At 43.4% G+C, this 21987-nt stretch overlaps 1 protein-coding gene across 1 annotated transcript; it reads left to right on the top strand.

Moving 5' to 3' along the window:
- The first annotated feature begins 4960 nt into the window (after positions 1-4960).
- TH (tyrosine hydroxylase) lies at positions 4961-21345 on the top strand. The gene is made up of 13 exons (XM_042884591.1): positions 4961-5050; positions 9036-9239; positions 12356-12530; positions 12768-12856; positions 13057-13124; positions 14847-14897; positions 15380-15525; positions 15870-16005; positions 16114-16183; positions 17238-17294; positions 17847-17942; positions 18106-18239; positions 20682-21345. The coding sequence occupies exons 1-13, from the start codon at positions 4961-4963 to the stop codon at positions 20839-20841; spliced, it is 1476 nt and encodes a 491-aa protein (XP_042740525.1). The 3' UTR covers positions 20842-21345.
- The last annotated feature ends 642 nt before the right edge of the window (positions 21346-21987 follow it).

Below are 21987 nucleotides of genomic sequence, written 5' to 3'. Positions count from 1 at the left end.
AAGAAAAGCAAATTCACTGTCAAACTCAATGTTCAATAATTCTGTGCCAGATTTCCATACAGTAATTATGGATTCTGGAGGGCTTTTTTTTTCCCCCAGCCTGGGAGTTCCTAGACTCCATCCTTTCCTCTCCTCACAAAAAAGCTGCAACTTAATGTATTTTCAAAGGAAAGCTGACTCCAGAGCTAGGAGAAAAATACTGGGAATCACAGATATAAATGAAAATTATGAAGGCTGGCTGTATAGGGAGAGACCTGCTACAATACACATGGAGGCAACTTTCCACACAAAGGTGAAATACCCTTAACACTTTACTAAAGAATTTTCTGCAAGTAGAAATACGGTGGGACAGAGGTGTCAGCCAATGTTTTTATGACCATACAAGATAGCACGCTCCAAGAGACAGTACATTTTACTCCACCCCCTGTTCCTGGCTGTCTGTTTGCTGCCCACATTTCCAAAGAGAAAATTGCTCCTAAGTGCTTCCCCATTGATCTGAGACAAGATGGTTATTTTGGATTCTGCAGTAGCGGGTGAATCATCAATACAATGTTTCTGAATTAACACTCGTATGTTCCAGATCCATTTCCTGATGCAGAAATGGAGGGATTACTGCTGCTTCTGTTTCTGAAAACTCAGGGCTAAATACCCAGTTCCTGGGGAGAGGGAGGTGCTGAGTTTTTTCCTCCATTCAAGTAAAATTCCTTCCCTCTGCAAATTTATTCCTCAATAAGTTTTGCCTGAAATCAGGTTATTTTCACCTGGAAAGTTGATTTCTGTAAAAATTTTTCAGGATTGCAATTACCATATTGACCCAAGAGAGGAGATTTGAGTCGGAAGCAAAATATGAGTGGTATGAGCGCAAACTGACTCCAAATGTGAAGTTGTGAGATCGGTCAGTCCCAATGTCCAATGCCAAAGATAAGCAGACATTTTTGATGTGTTATGGGATATTTTCAGGTTCAGTTAAAAACTGAGCTGCTCTTCTGAAACGTGAAGTCGTAGACACAGAAGTTTGCATTTAGCTGCTGAAGGGTGTTGGTTGTGACCCGTCAGTCACTGGATTTGCATCTGTAGTGCAGAATAATCCTGGACATCATACTTTAAAAATATATCCATACAGATCATGGCAAAAAGGTGCTGGAGATTGCACAGCCCTACTACATCCCCTATAGGAGATTATTTTCTGCCACTAGTGTGTGTGTGTGTACTTCTGTATGTCTGTGCTTTCATTTTGCCCTGAGATTCATCCACTGGTTGGAATAACAATCCCTGCAATGGAGCTCTTCATCTCCCAGAGCCCACCTCTACAACTCAGGGAACAGAGGACCCCCGCACCTGGCCCATCTATCAGAGCAGGTCTGAAGATGTTAAACCTCATCTGGTCCAACTGTGCTTTTATGCCAGAGTCTCAGAATACGTCTCAGAACACTTAAAAAGGAGCTACAGAGTTCTACTCCTTGCAGCTCCCCTTTCTTTGGGCTCATCTGTAGTGAGTGTGAGCGCAAAAGCTAGTGCTTTCCAGATGATAGAATACTGCAAAATTGAGAGGTAGACATAAATTTTAATTATCCTTTTTTTTTTTTTTTTTTTTCCTCCTGCTGATGCCCCAGTCCTAGAGGCTGCAATGACATCGAAGTCTAGGGTGTCATTATGGGTTATTAAACTTAGAGGCATTCAGAAGTGTTGAAAGGAAATGAATAAAAAAAATAGGCATCTCTTGACGGAGCTGGCTAACCACTGCTGTAATTGCTTCATATAGCAGACTGTAACTTTCAGGCTATGGAAGAAAAGAGGGAGAGGGTGCGAATAGGTGGGAGAAAGAGCAACAAGAGGACCTGGTCACTCCACACAACCACCAGGGTTTTCTCCTCAATTGCGATGGGATATAGCACCTTGCCCTCACAACGGTGGTCACAGTCTCTTTCTTTGGCCCTTGGTGGGACACTTCTGCATCTCAAAGCCTGTCCCTGCAGCTCCCTGAACCATTAGAGAGCTCCCCACCACCACTGGGCTGGCATCACCTCTGTCACTGATTCCCCCTGGAATTTACATCCAGGCACAGTCTGTTGCATGGAGATCCCTCCACCTCTCACTCAAAATGAGGGATGGCAGTCTGGCAGATGGAGGTTTTCCTCTTGGTCTATGCATCCAAAGTGCAACGTCCAACAATGTTTGCTGTTCCTGCTTTATGTCAGATAAATCCCCTAAAACACGCAGCTGGTTACACATAGCACTTGCACACATTCACAGACAGTCATGTGATTGGAGCCTGAGAAACAAAGCACTAATGAATCCATTGTATTTACTTCATAAAGCTTCCTAAATGCTTCTCTTTCATTAGAAAATTCGGTATTTAATCAACATACAAAAGCCTTGGTGTGGGAGCAAAGCCATAATTTAACTAAGTAGGCTCACACTCCTAAAAGTCATAGAATCATAGAAGTTGGAAAAGACCACTGTTACCATTTAGTCCAACTGCAACCCACCACCACCATGCCCACTGATGATGTCTCTCACCGCCACATCTCCATATTTCTTGAACACTTCCAGAGACATCGACTCCATCACCACTCTGGGCAGCCTGTTTCAGTGCCTCACCACTCTTTCTGAGGAAAAAAAAATTCCTAATACCCAATCTGAACCTTCTTCTGGCACAACTTGAGGCCATTCCCTCTAATGCTATTGCTAGTTATGCAGGAGAAAAGACCAATCCACACTTCACCGCATCTTTCAGGTCACTGCTGAGAGTGACAAGGTCTCTACCTGGCCTCATCTTCTCCAGACTGAACAATCACAGCTCCCTCACCCACTCCCCATAAGACTTGCACTCCAAATCCTTCACAATTTTGTCGCCCTTCTTTAGAAACACCTGAGGTCCTCAATGTGTTTTTGTAGTAAGTCGTGCCTGATATCAGCAGAACTTGCACATAAACCTAAGCAGGAGGTTTACAGAGATGCAGATGTTTTGCCCTTGGTTGCATAGGAAGCAGGACTACACTTCAGCTCTGCAGAGGCTCTGTGCTTGACAGCATTTCCGTACAATGTGGGACTCTCATCACCAGACAGACATGGGGTGACAGATTAACAGGGCTTAAAGAAAGCAGGAGTTGTATGCCTAATTTATCATCCCTATAGAGGAGAGGAATTAAAAATCAAGGGCTTTTTGACAAACTAAGAAGAGCTGATGAGCTTAAGTAGAGTGCTGGATTTTGCAAGGAGAGAAACAATATGTAATGAAAAAAAGGAAATCAAAATATGTAGTTGAAGTAATCCCACATATTTGTACAATAATCTCGAAAAACTTGCCTGATGTTATCGGCTCCTTTTAAAGCCTCTATTTGTTAGAAGAGCCCTCACATGTGATCTCTGAATATGTTACAGCCTGCAGGAAGGCTGGCTGACTTGTTCTGTTCCCATTTTATTGAAGTAGTTTATCCATTTTCTCTATTCTTCACATGAACTGACATTTTAAGGCTATCCTTTCAGTAACTTGATTACAAATTTGAATAAGTGGAATTTGCTTTGATAGCTGATTTTAGGTTCATCTTCTCTGGCAAATGGCATTCTAAAAAGACCTTTAGACTAAACTAGTCACCACAAATAAAAGATCTATCAAAATGGTTGTGCTTTTTGATTTTAAGAAAACAGAATGAAGAAAACTTTTCTTCGTCCTGAGATTGAACTGAAAGCCTCAGACCAAAAGTGCTGAAGTCCGGTATTCTACTTGCTACTTTAAAGGGTAGCATAATTCATTAGAGTACATTCAGAATGAAAAGTTTATTTGATATTCAAATATGATTGTCATAACTCTCCTCCTTCCCAAGCCTGCCTTTCTTTCCTATACAAAATCCAGGGAAGCTCTCTCAGTCTTGGAACACATTAGCTTGGTGCTAGAGAGTTGCTGCCAGGCAAAGAATCATAGAATCAGTATGGTTGAAAAGATTGCTAAGGTCACTGAGTCCAATCATCAGCCCATGTCTGTAGCCGCTTTAAACCATGTCCCTCAGTGCCACCACGCCATGGTTTTCAACACTTCCAGGGGTGGTGACTCTACCACCACTCTGGGCAGCCTGTGCCAGTGCATCACTACTCCTTCTGAGATTTTTCCTAATATCCAACCTGACCCTCCCCCCCCCTTTCCCCCAGTGCAACTTGAGGGCATCACCTCTTGAATCCCACATGAGGAGAAGGCCAATCTTCAATGCAGCAGGACATCTCTGGGTGGGTCCTGCTGTGCCACATGCTGCCACAGACCAAATGTTCTTGGGCATTTGGCCTCTAAGGCATTGCAGCGAGAATAGCAAAATCCTTGGATAGCAGGATGCAGAAGCGGGTTTTCCCCCTTGTTTTCTCCTCTGAGGATACAAGGGGCATAATCCTGCAGGCCTGCTGTCAGCATGCCATAGCCAACCCAACTCTGGAGGTGCATGCACCAAGAACAGCAACCAGTCCTGTAGCTGAGCTGGGGGAGTTGGTGCTACTTTCCTCCTCCTTTACTGCCTCAGTGACATAGCAAACAAGGAGGAAACAAAAGGCTCTTTCCCTTCTGTTTATTTTGTCCTTTAACAGATCAAAATCCTTTCATGCAATGCCCAAGCCGGGAAAGTGAATCTACCAGATTGAAAAAGAGTGAGAGAATTATAACAAGAAAAAAAGAGAGGGGTGAAAAACAGGGAAGAAATCTTATGGGCACAGTCAAACAAGTGGGGGGAGCAGCAGGTCTGCGAAGGCAGGGTGTCTGCAATCTTTGTGGCGATTAGATTTAATGGGACAGAAACGCTTCTCTCCTTCACGTCCCCTCCTCCTCTCAGCCTGAGGGGGGAAAGGAGGGAGGTGGTGATGGGGGGGTTGCGGCAGGAGGGGAGAAGCTTTGAAAGAATCTTTGACGTCAGCCTCACCCTATAAAAAGCTGGCAAGGAGCTGAAAAGCGGAGAGCAGAGCTCGTGGAAGAGTGACGATGCCAACCCCCAACATCTCCACCTCTGCAGCCAAAGGCTTCCGCAGGGCGGTGTCGGAGCTGGACTCCAAGCAAGCCGAGGCCATCATGGTAAGACAACTCTACTCCACTTCTTCCCTCTCCCCTAAAAAATGCAGCCTCTCCTCCAGCAGTAGGCAGTGGCAGACAGGCATAGAGGGATCAACACTATCCCTAGGGGTGTTCCCCAGCCAGTTCTCTAGACCAGGAGAAGTAAATGACCCCCACACTCATCTGTACACACTGATGTGTGAAATGCAAAGAACTAGGGGGACAAAAGCTAAAACAAATGCACCCTCATCCCCCCCGCAGCCAAAAGCAACTAAAATAACCCATAGAATTAGGGCAGGAGTAACAAGGCATCCGCAGCATCTAATGCAATTTGAAAAACTTAATACTATATTCATTGCTAGACGTTAAGCTGCAGAGATTTCATCTGTTATAGCACAATGGAAAAGTGTGAATTTCATTTCAGACCACATGCAGGGTGCAGGCAATTCATTCAGTTTGCTGTTACTCTCTCAGTACATCTTCCCACTTTTCTGCTCCCACTCCTTCATAATTATTTAGGGGCCCGGTTTTTACCTTGAGGAATACTTCTGCACACACTAAAGCTGCAGATATAAGGGAAAGAAGAGAACATTTCCCGCTGGGCTGTCAAGTGCATTTAGAGAACAAATTCTAATAAATGCTTTGGGTAGGCTGTAGGAATGGAACACTAACCAAATGGGAAGGCAGTCAAGAAAACGCTAGAGACCACGGGCATGAGACAGCTCTGCAGGTCAGGGAAGTGGCCAGGCTCTGGATGACCCCTGATAGCATGGGGAAGGAACTCTTGGGATATTTAGCAGGAGGAAACATGGTGGAGGCACCAAAGGTGTTTTGGAGCATGCAGCATGCCAGAAAGCAAGAGAAACAATTAACAAACAAAGAGGTAAGCTCACTTTCAGTAGTAAATGGAAGTCAGGGAAGGCTTTCCTCCTGCACAGGCATTCCCACCCTGGTAAAATAATGAACATTTAAGTAGCTCTTCAAAAAACAAGGATTTTCCAGACTGCAGTGTTGGATCAGTACTTGAGATGCTGGCTTGTCTGGCCAAGGGGTGAGAGTTTGGTGATTGGGCATGCGGGGATGCTGTGCTGTGTTTGATGGAAAGTGTGGCCTTGGGTGCAAGAGCTGCAGGAATCTGAGTCTTTTGGACATGCTAGCAGGGCTGTGGCAGCCTGGAAGAGCAGATATAAAACTTCAGACCACTTCTGTATCCCTTCTTGGAATAGAAATCCACAGAAAAGCAAAAAATAAATAAAAAATAGCTCTCCTACCTCATGTGGGAGATCTCCGCAATCCCTTGGCTTATTTCGCTGGCTTGCATTTAGCGAGAGGCATGACTCTGCATTTGTGTGTGGCAGCACTCAACCCCAGCCCTCATGTTGTTCTAAGGCCATTGGCCACCCAGTCCCTACCACCACCACACCAGCAGGTCAGAGGTGTCCCTTCTGAGCTTTGCAATCCCAAGACTCACCCACACCAGAAGGTGTTTCACACACCAGCTGTAACAGCCAGAGATAAACACAGTGGAAAATCCTTCAGGTTGTATATTTAGATTTTCTGCTCACAGTTTTTCTTTGCAAGCTATCTTGTATCTGTAACAGGGATTTGGTTACAGAGCGTTTAATCAGGAGATGGCAGCTGGAAGCCAAACAGCTGGAAGGATTGCCTGGGATTGTTACAAAAAGCGAGCCTAAATGCTTTAATTCAAAGCATCACGTTTTTAGCAGCTAGGCACACAGAACTGCAGCAGTTTCAAAGAAAGAAAAACTAATCCTTTGTACCAGATGAATGACCAAGTCAGACACAGATCCCAGGGAGGTAAAGAAGTGTTCTGCAAAATTAAATTTCTCATTTTAGCTGGATAGGCAATGAGGGAGTTAGTCCACAGAGAAAGTCAGAAATCCCGTGTAAGAGCATCTTCCAAAGAATAGAAGTCATTTATCACAAGAAATCATTTTGGCTAGTTTATATAGAAAATAGTTCCTAATTTCCAGAAAAAAAGAGGCAACATCCTGAAGAGCGTAAATGGTGAGAAATAGGAGAGATGATGCTGAGAGGAAAAGCATTGATGCGGCAAGCAGGCAGACCACTCCTGATGTTCTCCTAAACAAAAAACTGCCTTGCCCTTTTTCTATGAACTTTGCCACGCCAAGTGTGGATCTAAGCCCCTAGACATGGACCAAACCCCCTGCTTCTGCCTGTTGGCAGCATGGTTATACCATCATAACTCCTCCCAGCGGAAATTTCACTTGATTTATGGGAGTCTGGCTCCCCTCCTTCTGTTCTCTCCATTCCAGAAGAAAATCCCTATTGCACTTTTGCACCTCTGGGCATAATACAATAAAACCACTTTAGCTGAAATGCTTCATACTGCTGAAAAGCACAGACCCTGTTTGCCCTACTTATTGCAGGCACCTGAAAGCAAACACTAGCTTAGCTTTAAACACAGTAGCAATATAAAATACACGCTTAAAGCCAAGCATAAGCACTGCTTACAAGTTCTTAAAAGTTAAGACCAGAAGGGTATTTATTAGAGGTCTTTCTCTTTCGGTGCAAATGCCACCAAATTAGACAAATGGCAATGCGCGCTTATTTGTTAGATGGTATTTTTTGGTGCCTCTAGGAATAAAGTAGCTGAAGATCAGCAAATATCACTTCAGAGGGGTTTCTTTATTAAAAAAGAGGACAAAGAAGAAGCACGTGGGCTGATATCTAGAGATACGGTGTTTTTCAGGGTGCATTTCAAATGTCAGAGGAAGCCATGAAGCTCTGTGCTGCTAAAGCATCCAAGAGGGTTCTCAGAGGAAGCATCACAGCGGGCTTCAAAAATAATAGAGAAAATAGGCTTAGTAGTTGAGCAGGCTGTTTTTCAAAGGAAAATATTCTCCAAAGTTTCAAAGGGTAGGGAAGGCATTGTTTTTTTGGCATCTATTTACCAAATGCCTTCATTAGAATTAGAGGATAAAAAAATACAGCCAGTCCATCTCTGTGAGTGGATGCTGAACTGCCTTATAAGCTATCCCCTTTCAGTGCTGCCTCTGGTTTCTTTCAGCAAGTTCTAAGACTGTCATCTGCTTTGAGTGTCTAACACAGAAAATTGGAACCAACTGAACTGCCTCAAAGTGGAAGGCTTATTGCAGAAAGACCAGAAACAAATAAGTTGGCATATGAGCTATTAGTATAACAAAAGCAGCAGTGAAGGAAATGGTTCATAGCTCACTGTAAACATAAAAGAGCCACTTAACATGGCTCCAGGCACAGAGGTGCAGCAGTTTAGCTGTAATTCCAAGTAACTGTAGGGCTTAGCTGGGACAAAACAAACCACCAGAGAAATGGGAGGACTTTTCAGGTATGTATGGATGCAGCTCCAATTATAAATCAGTGGGCAAGCATCCTCTTAAATCAGAAGAAAATGCCTGTGGGATATGTTTTTACTCTTTCAATGCGGCTGGGGACATACGGGCATAGGGCTGTGAAGAGAACGTGAGAGCATGTGGTGTGCTTAGGCTGGTGGTTGCACTGGGCCTGGGAGCAGATTGGCTACTATACTAATACACCTGTAAACAGTTCATATTTCCTGGCCAGGGCACAGCTGCAGGCTTCAGTTGTACCTCATAGCATGCCTTTTTCTTAAATGATTCTGTGTTTACCTAGCACGTCTCCCCTGCAGTTTGCGAGACTCCTTAAAACGGTGCAAGACTGTGTCTGATTCTCAGTTTTTGAAGAATATATACATATATATTGCTGGGGAAGGCGTGGGAGAAAAGCCCACTTCAGTTGTACTATAAGCATATTTAGCTTTTTCCCAAAAGGTCACATTTCTGAAAGTTCAGTTCTAAAGCCTTAGTTCTCAATACTTTCCTTTGCAAAGCTGAGCAAGTCAGCCCAGCCTTTCCGATCTTCCTCTGATGAGGCACTCCAGTCACACCTCATGCAGTACCAGAGTTGCTTCTGCTCCCCACTACCGCTCCATAAAAATTGTTACTTATTTCTATTCTGCATTCAGTCTCCGCGGTTCATTGGTAGACGTCAAAGCCTCATTGAAGATGCCAGGAAGGAACGAGAGGCTGCAGCTGCAGCCACTGATGCAGCAGAGTCCACAGAGACAATTGTTTTTGAGGAGAAGGATGGGAGAGCCATGCTGAACCTGTTCTTCATGCTCAAGGGTGCCAAGACTTCTCCGCTCTCGCGAGCACTTAAGGTGTTTGAGGTGAGTCTCTAACCTGCTTCTGGACTCAAGGAACACTATGCTTCTCATGGTGGTTTGATGAGAAATATCCCCTGCATCTATCAAGGAAGATTCAAACTAGTTCTCACTACTGCAAGTTAAGAGTTAACTGTCTGCATGATCTCCCAAAGTCGTGCTTTGCTCATGCCCTAACATGCCCACACTAGGAATGTGCTTTTATAACACTCTAGGCTCGACTTTGCTTAATTACTGAAGTCAGCCACACAATTTCACACCCACAATACACACCCATATTATTTGTAGCATACTCTGACAGCACCCTCTACTGCTCAGCACTATGTGCACTGGGCTCTGATCAAACATTCACAACACACCACGTGCTCTACACAGCTACAGAACAAATTCCCTTTCCTCACTACTGATCAGCTACTGGGTCAAGGCTTTGGTAATCTAAGAATTGAGTGTTAAAGGTTGTGTTGGTTTCTCCACAGAGGTGCATCCTATAAATAGCTTTAAAATTGATGAAAACTCATATCTGATTGCACTTTTGTCCTCTAGCCAGCAATATAATCTTCTATTATCTAGGATCTCTGTACCATGAATGGAGAGATTGAGATAAGTACTGGCTATTTAAACAATAATCAAAACATGACAACTTGCATTTATATAGCTCATTCTCATCCAGAAGGATTTGAAAGTGTTTTGTAAACTGGGGATCTGTGCAATGTTTTATCTATAGTAGTTTAATCTCATTAACTTCAGCAGCAAGAGGACAATTTGTTCCTATTCATCAGCCACATGGATTATAAGGGACCTACAGAGGTTTCTAGTTCAACCTTCTGCTCATAGCAGGTCTAGTTGCAGTGTGTTATTCATGGCCATGTTTATAAAGTAGAGATTCTACAGTCTCCTTGGACTATTTGTTTAGTGTTTTACTGCCTGCATGGTAAAGAAAAAAGTTTTGTTTTTTTTTTTAATGTCCTTGCTTCCAGTTTGTGTCCATTGCCTCATGTCTTACTGCTATGTACTTTAAGAAAAAAAAACAAGCAAACAAACAAACCAAAAAACAAAACCTGTTTTTTGGGGGATAAGTATTTTCCTGAAATTAGAAGGCATTACAGCTACAGCCCATGCAGCACCATGTCTGATAATCTTCTGAAAAGTGTTTCAGATTTTTAATACTTAAAAAACATCTCACATTTTCTCTAAAATAATGGTTGTAAGAAAAAACTGTTTCTGGGCAACATTTTGTTCTTATTTCAAAAGAATCCATCAAACACACGTGTCAAGCAGAAATGTAATACTTTTCTAACAATAGGATATTATAGACATAGTACATTTAATGTCACCATGATCGCGTCTCCTTCCTAAGAGAAGCACAATGCTGCCAGGAAAGTAAAATAAATAAAAAAATAAAAAACCCATCAGCGTAACATTTCAAATGCAACACACTGCTTAGCAGGTATGAAGCATGGAGGTATAGACTCTTGTACTTGGCAGACTGCATGTTACAGCACATTTTAGGTCTATAATTTCAATAGCTTTTAAACATCAAGGAAGAGACAGGGGCAGCTTACATCCAAGTATTATTTGTTTCTTTCTGGAGAAAATTACTTGCAGCATCAAGATCTGCTTTGGAGAAGAAAAAAAAAAGAAAAAAAAAAAAAAGCTCTTCGATCTTGTCACAGAGAGAGCTTTCAAGATAATAAAAAGACAAACATGTCAAGCCACAACAGAGAAAGATTCATTTCCCAGATCCCTCTGGCAATGCAGGTACAAGATATGAAAGCAGACGGGCATAATGACATTTGCCTCATCATAAACCAGGCTGCAGGGAAGCTGGTTTCACTCTGCTGTATGTGTTACATGCAGTCAAAGCATAGGTAATGCAATCACAGCTGTCAGATTAATGCAAAGGTATTGATTGTTGAGGGGACAATGTAATATTGAAGTTGGTAGGTACATTCAAAAACACCGTCCTAAATTTAATTTACCTGTGGCATCGCATCTGTTCCTTCTCATCTGCCTCTGATTAACAAAAGAAATAATGCTCTTTCTTCTACCAAAGATGTCTCAGAGACATTGGAAAGGTTGTGTCATTGTCCATGGACTCGTGCTCATACTCCAGATTTTCACAGAGATAAAGAAAGCATCCAAAATTCTACCAGGACCTTTCGGAGGACTTGGGACTCTGTTCTGTCCACTTCTTATTTTTGTGTGAATTCAGTTCTAATGATGAACCCCAAGTAACTACTAGAGTCTGAGCAGAATTTAGCAACCTGCTGGATGTAGACAGAACAAACGTTCTTCTTAAACCTCTTCCTCGACTCCTAAAGAACCCTCACAAAACAAGCAAAACAAACAAACAAAAAAAAAATTGAGGAAAATGATGGGGTGCAAGTCTTATAGGAGCATTTATGTCAGTCACTGTTGACAAGGGTGAGGCTAGACTCTTCAAAAGACATTAAGTAGCAATAAGGTGGCTGTTAAATCACTGTCACGAGTCCCTCAGGAAAGCTATCAAATGTATGAAATGGGGGTGAGATCCTGTTTCTCAGACGAAAAACTAGAAAACCCACCTATTCACATTTTTCCAATGGCTGGCTTAAACACAAATTAAAACATCTACAGATTTCTTTCAGCTGTAAATCAGCAACTGAACGATCGCTTCAGATTTTATGCTCAAGTGTGTGTGTATTCGTCTGCGATTGGGCGTGTAGTGGGTGAGTTAAACCTCTGCTTTTCTACGGGTATCAAACACTTGTGATGGCAGGCAAGGGAGACTTGCCTACACTCCCGGAGACGGCGGTCCCGCACGTTCAGCACCACGGCCAGCACCGCCCGCCGGCTCCCTGGTTGCTCCTTGCCCCCCTTCGTCACCACCAAAAATCCACTAATTAAAGGGAAAAGGGGACCATAGGAAGTTGCTTTCTACCCTAGCGACTTCCCCTCTCAGAAGCAAAACCTCGGTAACGGATAAGCAAGTTTACCTCAGTCAAAATAATTTTCAGTGCAGCAGCAGGGACCTCCCCGCAAATGTCCGTATGTGTACATCTTTGGAAAGCATCAGTTTTTTCTCAAGTGTTACAGTCTTCCAGTGTTTAATGCTTTTGTTTTTCTTTCCCACGTTCTACAAGACATTTGAAGCTAAAATCCACCACTTGGAGACAAGACTCAGCCGAAAGCCCCGCGAAGGCACTGCTGAACTGGAGTATTTTGTGCGCTGTGAAGTGCACAGCTCTGACCTTAATACTTTCATTAGCTCCATCAAGAGGGTAGCAGAAGATGTGAGGACCACTAAGGAAGACAAATGTAAGAAAAATATAAAAATTCTTTTTTTTTTTTTTTTTTTTTTTTCTTTCCTCTCCCCGGTGCTGTGGTTGAAACAGAAACAGGGCAAAGATTTCAATATTATCAGAAAAGAAGTGATATGCTGAAAGTGACCAAGGGAAGAATGCCTCAGGATCACCTCCTTGCACATTTCTCCACAAAGTCTCACATTCATCCTTTGCTTCCACAGACAGCTTCTGTTTTTCTCTCTCCCCACAGTTCACTGGTTTCCCAGAAAAATATGTGAATTGGACAAGTGCCACCATTTGGTCACCAAGTTTGACCCTGACTTGGACTTAGATCACCCGGTGAGTGTATGGGTACATATCTGCATTTGAGCCCTGAGCCAGATCTCAGAAATAAGGAGCTAGAGAACAGCTACTCATGCAGCTGGTCAGGGAATTGTACCAGAACCACCAGTTGCTCCAGACAGCAACGAATTTTATCAGGTTAGAAATTTAGTAACTGATTTAAAGCATTGTGTTTATGCTCCTATTGTTCATCCTAGGGCTACTCTGACCAGGTGTATCGCCAGAGGAGGAAATCAATAGCAGAAATCGCTTTTCACTATAAGCAGTAAGTATTGTCCCTCAAATTCATGCAGGAGTAATACCATGTCAAGACAGCCTATTGAAAAGTAATTAACGCTACATGCATTACACCTTTTTTGTGTTTTCTCCCATTTAGCATTTCCACTTCTTTTTGTGTGTTTCTTCTCTCCGTGCATTCCAGTTCCATCCCTAATTTAAAAATGTCTGTGGTCATTTATTCATATACTGATACAGTCAGAATAAACTTGCTGCATAACAAAAGCTGTGTGTAATTCCACCAGATCTCCAACTTAACTATGAACTGTTGCAACTCTTTTAGAATGACATCTAGTCTCAACTTCAAAGTTTCATATACTGAAAAAAATCATCACATGTCTGGAAAACTTATTCCAATGGTTCATTATACTGACTGAAAAGGATGTTTAATTTCAAAATAGAACATCAGTAGATTTAGCTTCTACCCAGTGCATCATACACATCTTTCATAGAGCTGTATCACTTTTTCCACCCCATTATGGCATTTATAGACTACTAACTCTTTCTGATAAATTAAATAGATTCCTGTAATGGTCTCATAATTGTCTTATATAGAATTAAGACTATCTCTTGTACTGCTATTTAATACTCTCATTCTGATGTAAGCAGCGATAGCACTAAATCTCTTCACAACATCAATCAGAGCTCCAGTGTTCAGTTGGGTTAGTAAAAACACTCCCTAGATCCTATTCAGTAACACTGCCTTCCACCACAGTGCCTCTTTTAGCAGCACTTAAATGTAGATTCCTTTAGTGAGCCATGCTGAAAGCAAGCTATGGATATTATCTGGATCACCTTCTTGAGCTATCTGCACACTTGATGTGATCCAACCATGGCTTACTGACTGCTCTGTTAAATTACATGTTTGATGCACATTCAAAGCTTGGAATATATACATTGATAGGTGTTTTTTTTTGTTTGTTTGTTTTGTTTTTTGCACTGATATTAAATGCATAGGAAATAAGTGAGCCAGCAAGAGAGTCCTAAGGGACTGAGTATAAATACTCTACTAAGATGATGCACCCATTTAGGATGCTTTTTCTTGCCTATCAGGTTAGCATTCATAGGCTGCCGTGTAACATCCCTTCAGGCTCTTAATGGAACAGGAACTATGCTTTATCACTGTAATATATGAATACCTCATTCATTCAAAAATACAGAGATAAAGATTTAGAAAATATAATTATGATGCAGAAAAGGCAAGAGCACCAGCCTTCTTCAGTTCCCACTTATAATAAACAATGTCTTTTCTTGCAGTCCTTAGTCTCATGGACAATACTGGCCGTCCCCCCCCCCCAGTTCAAATGCGTTTAGTTGTCTTTATTATCTACTTTTATTTCCCAGCCACTGATTCATTCTAATAATCATCAGCTCCCTGCAGCTTAGGCACATGAAATTAATTTATTCTCACAAAAGGCTTCCCATTTTTTCAGTGAAAACTGGATTGACTGGAAATACTAAGCCTGCTAAGCTTCTGCTCATCCTTTGCTTATTTATAACTTCCAGTGAAATTAATGCTTTTCTGTTTCCATTACTGCACCTGTGCAAATGACCTAGTATCAAAAGTTAGTCATTCCTGCCACCTTGTTTATTTTAAAGAAGAAGCTTGATCACCATCATACAGAGCTTCTCCGAAGGGCTTCCTTCTCAACAGGGAGAGGAGCTTGGCTTGTGCTCTTCTACTGTCAGTAACAGTGCATTTGCCTTGCAGGGGAGATCCAATCCCTCATGTGGAGTACACAGCAGAGGAGACTGCTACATGGTGAGTGCTGATATAATTCATAACTCATGGCACCAGCACTAGAAACTGGGAATTAAAACCTGGATTGTTGTAGTGATTTGCAAAAAGACCCCTAGGAGCTTCCTTCAAGAGAGCTTCCCCAGAGAGGAAGTTACGTCAGTCACAGGCTACTACTGAGAACTCTGACTCTTAAACAAGGTCACATTTTGTTTATATTGACCATCTATAGTGCAGCTCCAGGAATGATGTACAGGGAATATTTTAATTCCAGTTAATGCTTTTAATACCATCTTCTGACCTTGAAGGTCAGCGTAGATTTGACTGATGCTTCATGCTCCTCCAAATATGTACATTTGTGTACTCCTATAAGTATGCAAAGAGGCAGACTTAGTCCTGCAGAAAGCACAGAACAAGAAATCTAGAAGCATGAGAACCTGGTAGTGTGCGTCCAGAGGAACAAGTGTCAAGGCAGGTCATTGACTGTGTCATTTCTTGCCCTGAAGGAAGGAGGTATACAGCACTCTGAAGAGCCTGTATCCAACTCATGCCTGCAAGGAGTACTTAGAAGCTTTTAATCTACTGGAGAAATTCTGTGGCTACAATGAGAACAACATCCCTCAACTGGAAGAGGTCTCCCGCTTCCTGAAAGGTGAGTACAAGCTCCTGATGGAGCAGAGAAAAGCCCAGGGGACCTGGATCTATGGCAGCCAGGGCTCCAGCACAGCAGTGGCAGCTGCAATGGGAAAATCTAAGCATGGAGGAGAGGTGGTTGAAGCCACAACTAGACAGGGTTAGTTCATTAGGAAGTCAAGACCATCATCAACCCACTGAACAACTAATGAACTCCCTAGTAGAAGCAGGAACATTGGTTTTGGCAGCAAAGGAGCTGTTTGTCTTCCAGCACTGAATATTTTTCTTTAGGTGCTGGAACCATAGGACAGCAGCACAATCTGTGATCTGCCCCCTCACACAAAGCCTTATGCTCTGTTTCAGAGAGGACTGGCTTTCAGCTCCGGCCTGTGGCTGGCCTGTTGTCTGCACGTGACTTCCTTGCCAGCCTGGCCTTCCGTGTGTTCCAGTGCACACAGTATATCCGCCACGCATCTTCACCCATGCATTCCCCTGAGCCGTGAGTACTGCTGGCCCTGGCAGCCAGCAAGGAACATTTGGCTTTTTCCCTAATGGGCAAGCTATCTGCTGCTGACTGCATTTTCCTCCTTCCCCTGGACAATGGCAGGGACTGCTGTCATGAGCTACTGGGGCACGTCCCAATGCTGGCTGACAAGACATTTGCCCAGTTCTCCCAGGTAAGGTAGTTTTCCGCTGCTTCTCCCCAAGAGTGTAAGGGAGTAGGTGAGATCCCAAACAGGCCTGATTGTCACTCACACTCCTGGAGGAGATTTTCACACTCTCCACACTGCCTGGAGGAGATTTTCTCCTCTCCACCCTTTTCTCTTGGGTTTTCATTACACCATACCAGCAGTCAAGCATTGCTTTGCTCTAAGGGGTTTCTACAGGACATGACAGCATACTCCAAATCAATTGCTATAGCAATAGCACACTCAGCACTTATTTGTGAAGATGTCTGCTAGGGACAGATTTGCAATATATATGCACATCTGGGTTTGGTACTTTTTCCTTCAACATGTGACATGACTGCCTCAGCTCCAACTTTGGCTGATGCCTGTTTGCTTTCAGCCTTGCCTTTTCTTACCAATCTTACACCCTTCTTCTAGACTATATACTGAAGAATACTTAATAGCCATTTAATCTGAGTGCAACTAAGCAACAAAAAAGGCTTGGCAGCTCAGGTAGACTATCTCTGTTGTTTCCAGGCAATAACAACAGAGAAATCTGTGCGTAAGGGCCTTACTAATTGTCTTTAAGAAGTCAGCAAGAAAGAGGTGGGCTTAAGGAAAAGGTGATCATGAATAGTTTGGTGGTGATGAAGGAAAGGGAGATCCCCAATAATGGGGAGAATATGGGAGTACCAGCCTGAAGGTGCAATGGGGCAGCTGGAGAATTACCACAGCAGGAGCCACCAGGCAGGGGACGGGGAGGAAGAGATCAAGAAGGGATGTGCAAAATAAACATTTCAAACAAGTTGTTCCAATAGAAACACTGGCTAATGTGAATTCCCAGACACCAGCTACAGAGGATGTTATGAGATAGACAGAAATTCCCAAAGCGACATCTTGATATTTCCTTTACTCTCATTATCCACAAGAAAGATGCACTATGAGTTTTCAGAAGTACTAAGTGGATGCTTGTACTGTGTGAGAACTGAATAACTGACAAGCTCCTACATGCTTAAGTAGATCTTGCTGCAAATCTATCCTGACATCACTCTTATATTCCCAGGACATTGGGCTTGCATCTCTGGGAGCAACTGATGAAGAAATTGAGAAACTGGCTACAGTAAGTTTTTCCATCAGCCCCAGAGGAACCCCAGTTCCTCTACTAGAATGGTTGTGGTGCTAGAATTGCAGCCTGGTACCCCTGCATTTGCAGGTTTAATGTCCCCAAACAAGCTGCCCCCAGATGATCATGCAGAACAGAGATTAGATGAACAGCAGAGCTCACTTGCACATTGACCCAATTTTCAGAGGCACCAGAGTATCCACGAGCATCATATTTCTAACAGCATTGCTGAGATTCTTTGGTACAGGATTAAATTACATTCACTTCCTCTGGCTCTACCTCAGCAAGGTGACTGGCCTGCTCCAAGGGCACCCGTCATTGCATGTGGACAGGGGCACAGTTTGTCCCAGCATGGCAGAGGTTTAGTTTAACACTCTGCTCTGGCAGGGCTGGCTGCAGGGGAAGGAGGCAGAGAATTATCCTTCATGCAATTTGGTGTCCATGCCAGGCACACATTCATTCAAGTATCTCCAAACCCTCAGCATAGTGCATGGACAAGGAAATGAAGAAGAGTTGTGTCCACCATTTGTTTTTCTTTTCTTTTTACAGCTTTACTGGTTTACAGTGGAGTTTGGACTCTGCAGACAGAACGGAATAGTCAAAGCCTATGGGGCAGGTCTCCTGTCTTCCTATGGGGAGCTCATCGTAAGTCCCAGCACAAATTACCACTGTGCTCTACACTCTTTACTACAAAACCCCTCTTCCTCTGAGCAGCTGCAATGTCTTTTGCTGATCTATTCTTCATTTCTAGCATGTTTTCTCTGGGTTCTTTGATTTTACGCTGAAACTTTTCCCACTGTGTCCATAGCACTCCTTGTCAGATGAACCAGAGGTACGGGACTTTGATCCTGATGCTGCTGCTGTTCAGCCCTACCAGGACCAGAACTACCAGCCTGTGTATTTTGTGTCTGAGAGCTTCAGCGATGCCAAAAACAAGCTGAGGTAGGACTGGGCACTGAGGGAGACCCAAACAAAGGAACACAAAGCTATATTATTTTAAAACAAGGCTTGGTACCATAGCTGCTTTCAGTATATAATCTCAGAAGAGATTTGGAAAGAGTTCAGTTAGTCTTTCAAAAATTCAGGCTTAAATAAACATTCACCCAGTTTTTACATGGAGTGAAGTAATTCATCAGTTCCTACAGTCCCAGCTTCTCTCTGATTGGGACACTAACTATCCAACAAAAGGTGGGCTGGAGGGTTTGGAACAGAGAAAGAAGCACTCATTGAGGCAAGGCTGAGAGAGTTAAAGAAGAGACAAATCTGGCACAACTCCCTAATTCTCAAAAGGAGATACAGATCACCTCCAGCTCCCAGGAGAGGTTGAGCAACATAGTAGAGAGCTGGTGGGAAGTCCAGAACACAGAGGCTCAGAGAACTCATCACAACTTCCTCTGCTTCCTTGCCACAGAAAAGCCAGGTCCGGCACCAGCCAACCAACACAGCATCTCCCACCAGCACATGCCCCTCCAGAACACATCAGTTGTGTCATATAAAAGATTTAGGAGAGACACGAAGAGCTGCTCAAAATATTTCTGATCTCTGAATTTAAGAGGCAGAAAAAGTTTTTGTCTTTCAGAGTAACACCTGGGCAACTTACACATCTGTCTTTCAACTAGCAAAAATCTCAGCCATTCTTTGTAGCTTGGATACAAAGAAAAACAATTGCATGTCATGGATCCATTGGAAAAAGGGAATTTTTCTTCCTGTAGCATGGTTAACAGATCCCATGCATTATCTTACTAGTAAACTTGGTTTCCACATCACATGCAACAGCAAACGTGTTAAGACTGCTGGGGTAGCTCTGTGCACAGATGTCACTTCAGAACAACATCTTGACCATAGAGTGATTTACAGGAGGAAAACTCAGTGCAGTCACATTTAGTTGCAAGAAGAAACTTGTGTATATCATTTTGTCTTGGCATAGAGAGGGTACATGTTGAGACAAAGCATCACACAGCATGCATGACTTTACAGACCCCACAAATGAGATATTTTACACAAACAACACAGCAAGTTTTGTCATATTTCAACTTCTGCTTTTATGGCACTCACTTGCACCACTCATATAACCCAGGGTCCAGATGCTCAAAAGTAAGCACCTAGGAAACCCTTCCTCTCACACACAGTCTGCAAAAAAAAAAAAAAAAGCAAAAAGCACTCAGCTTTTTGGCTCACGGGTTATTTCATTGCATTTAAAGGGGGGAAAATACACTACTTATTCAAACTTAGGCTAGAAAATGTTGACAGTGGCCGGCACTTAAAAAAAAAAAAATCCTCCACCAGCTTGCAGCTTTGGTTTAGTGACCCCTGGTCTTCTCTGTAGCCAGTGATGTTTTTCTCACAAATCCTGGTAATCAGACTTCCTACAGCGCATAGAATCAGCCCAGGACATATTAAAGGGAGCGATGCACTTCCCATTCCGTGCAGACCTACGATAGCCACAAGAGGGTACCCTAAGCTAAGCAATTCAGGAGCAGAAGGGTGAAGCCTTAGTAATGAGCACGCTTGCCCCAGTACTTGTTTCTCCCTTCATCATCACAGGTCTTTTCAGTCTGAGATTTTAGCCGTAAGTACACAAACGTAGATTCCCAACTTAATATTAAGTGTCAAGAAGGAAAAATCCACAAACCTACCTTGTCAAGTGTACAGACGTAAGCCTTGGAGCTGAATATGAGAAACCTTCCTCTTGCTGTGTTCACTATGACATCCATGAACACTTGGCCAGGTAAACCTGGTGACAAAGCCTTGTTCTTGAGATGTGCCATGAGAAGTCAGGGTTGTCACTCAGGTTCAGGCTTCAGTTGGCCCAGGGTGTGAAATAGTGTAGCATTACTCAGCTCAGCCTGGTGATGCTATTCCCATCTCTGTGCACAGGTCTGACCTGCTGCCTCTCAGTCCTATCTTAACATAGCCTGCAGCTAGTCATCTCCTCCCCAAGCAGAGATTAGTAAACAAGTGAATGACAGAAAGGATTTAGGAATGTAATACTACAATGCCAGAGGTTTTCCCTGCAATTAGTGTCTAAATCTCTTTGGTATTTTTGAAGGAAAAAGAAAAGCAATTTGAGTAGAAAGTGTCTGGAGATAGCCATAGGGTGGCAAGTTCAGTGTACTCTTCAGTTTGGTGCAAGTCCATGTTTTCAGCCCCAAGAAACTTGCTGTCAAACTCAGCATCCTCCTTACTGAATGGAGTGATCTCAGGCATCTCTACAGCCCTGTAAAGGTGGGAAGGTGAGAAACCAAATCTTCTGTGTTAAGTTGAATGTTCTAAGAGAGGCATTTGCCAGTTGTGATCTGGGTGAACAGCTGTGGGGAGGAGGAGGCCAGGAGCTGGGCTGAGGACCTGTTTCTTGTACTAAGACCTTGTATCCTTCCCTTACAGGAACTATGCAGCACATATCAAGCGGCCCTTCTCAGTGAAATACGAGCCCTACACCCACAGCATTGAACTCCTGGACAGCCCCCAGACCATCTGCCACTCCCTGGAGAGCGTAAGGGACGAGCTTCATTCACTGATTAATGCGCTCAATGTGATCAGTTAATAAGAGAACTGGGCTCCTCCATTCCTCTCTGCCCTCCCCTATTCCTAGCCCATAACTTTTAACTGTTGTCTCCAAGCATTTGCACTGCTGCCCATCCCCATGCTACCCCAACAGTTTGCCACATTGGAACGTAGGGCCAGCTCAGAGGAAGGCAGAGGGACAAACCCAAGGCCTGCTGGCATCCTGGGTGACTTCGCCTTTGATTGCTGGGAGAGCTTTAACACTGTCCAAAGACATGGGTCAGGCTACAAAGTTGAAGTTAAGAGTTGTGCACTAGGTCCCTGGATGCAAGGAAGGGAGAAAAGCTGCTTTACCAAAAGCCAGTTTCATTAAAAGGAAAAGAACAAGAAGAAAATAAAAAGCTATTTTTTGCAGTTTGAGAGAATAAGTTAATCTGCCTTTTTAACTTCAAAACAAGTCCCTACAGCAATTCCACAGAGGGCACCCAGTCTCCACCACCTCAAGCCTTTTACAGCCCCTTGCACTTAGGAAATTCAGAGCTGCTCAGAGCACTTCTGCTGGAACCAAGATCATGACATTTAAGATCTCAGCTCTCAGCCTCCCCTCAGCTTCTTGCTGACAAGTCCCTGTGCTCACAGCCCCACCATGACAAAAGAAGCATTAGAGCATCCTTGAAGCTCTACACTGATCTAAGCCAGAAGTATCTACCTAGACATAGAGGAGCCCCAACCTACCTGTACCTCCCTCATTTCAAGCACCACAAAACAATCCCAAACCCAGAAGCAGAGCCTCCAAACCCTCTTTTAAAAGCTCTCACACCTGAGACTTCGGCAGCCCCTTTTGTCATCTGCAGCTTCAATTGACTCCTAATGCCTCCCACTTCTCACCTTCCTAGCCACACCTGTGTTGCAGTTTCCCTGATGGGAGTTCATCAATGGAGGGACACAGATCACAACCAGCTGTGCTGTTGGTGCTCAGTAACTCAACTACTGCTGCTCACAGCAGATAGCAGCCACAGCTGTTGATGCTCATTTGTGCTGGTGGCCTTGGGCAGCCTTGGTGCTTGAGTTTATCGATTCTGGCACTTAAATCCCATGGCAGAATTTCACATGCTTTCAAATCCTCCAGCATTGCACAAATACAGCATCACCTTGTTTTTACATAGCCTAATATCACTGTCACCTG

The sequence above is a fragment of the Lagopus leucura genome, unplaced genomic scaffold, assembly GCF_019238085.1.
Source record: "Lagopus leucura isolate 7727_CA_CO unplaced genomic scaffold, USGS_WTPT01 Super-Scaffold_100044, whole genome shotgun sequence".
Lineage (NCBI taxonomy): Eukaryota > Metazoa > Chordata > Aves > Galliformes > Phasianidae > Lagopus > Lagopus leucura.
The sequence above is the reverse complement of the archived record's forward strand: the minus strand, read 5'-3'. Positions and strand labels throughout refer to the sequence as shown.

Coding starts and splice junctions, on each gene's coding strand:
- TH (XM_042884591.1), top strand. CDS start 4,961: ATGCCAACCCCCAACATCTCCACCTCTGCAGCCAAAGGCTTCCGCAGG. Junction 5,051..9,035: donor AGCAAGCCGAGGCCATCATG/GTAAGACAACTC, acceptor TTCTGCATTCAG/TCTCCGCGGTTCATTGGTAG. Junction 17,295..17,846: donor AAATTGAGAAACTGGCTACA/GTAAGTTTTTCC, acceptor TTCTTTTTACAG/CTTTACTGGTTTACAGTGGA.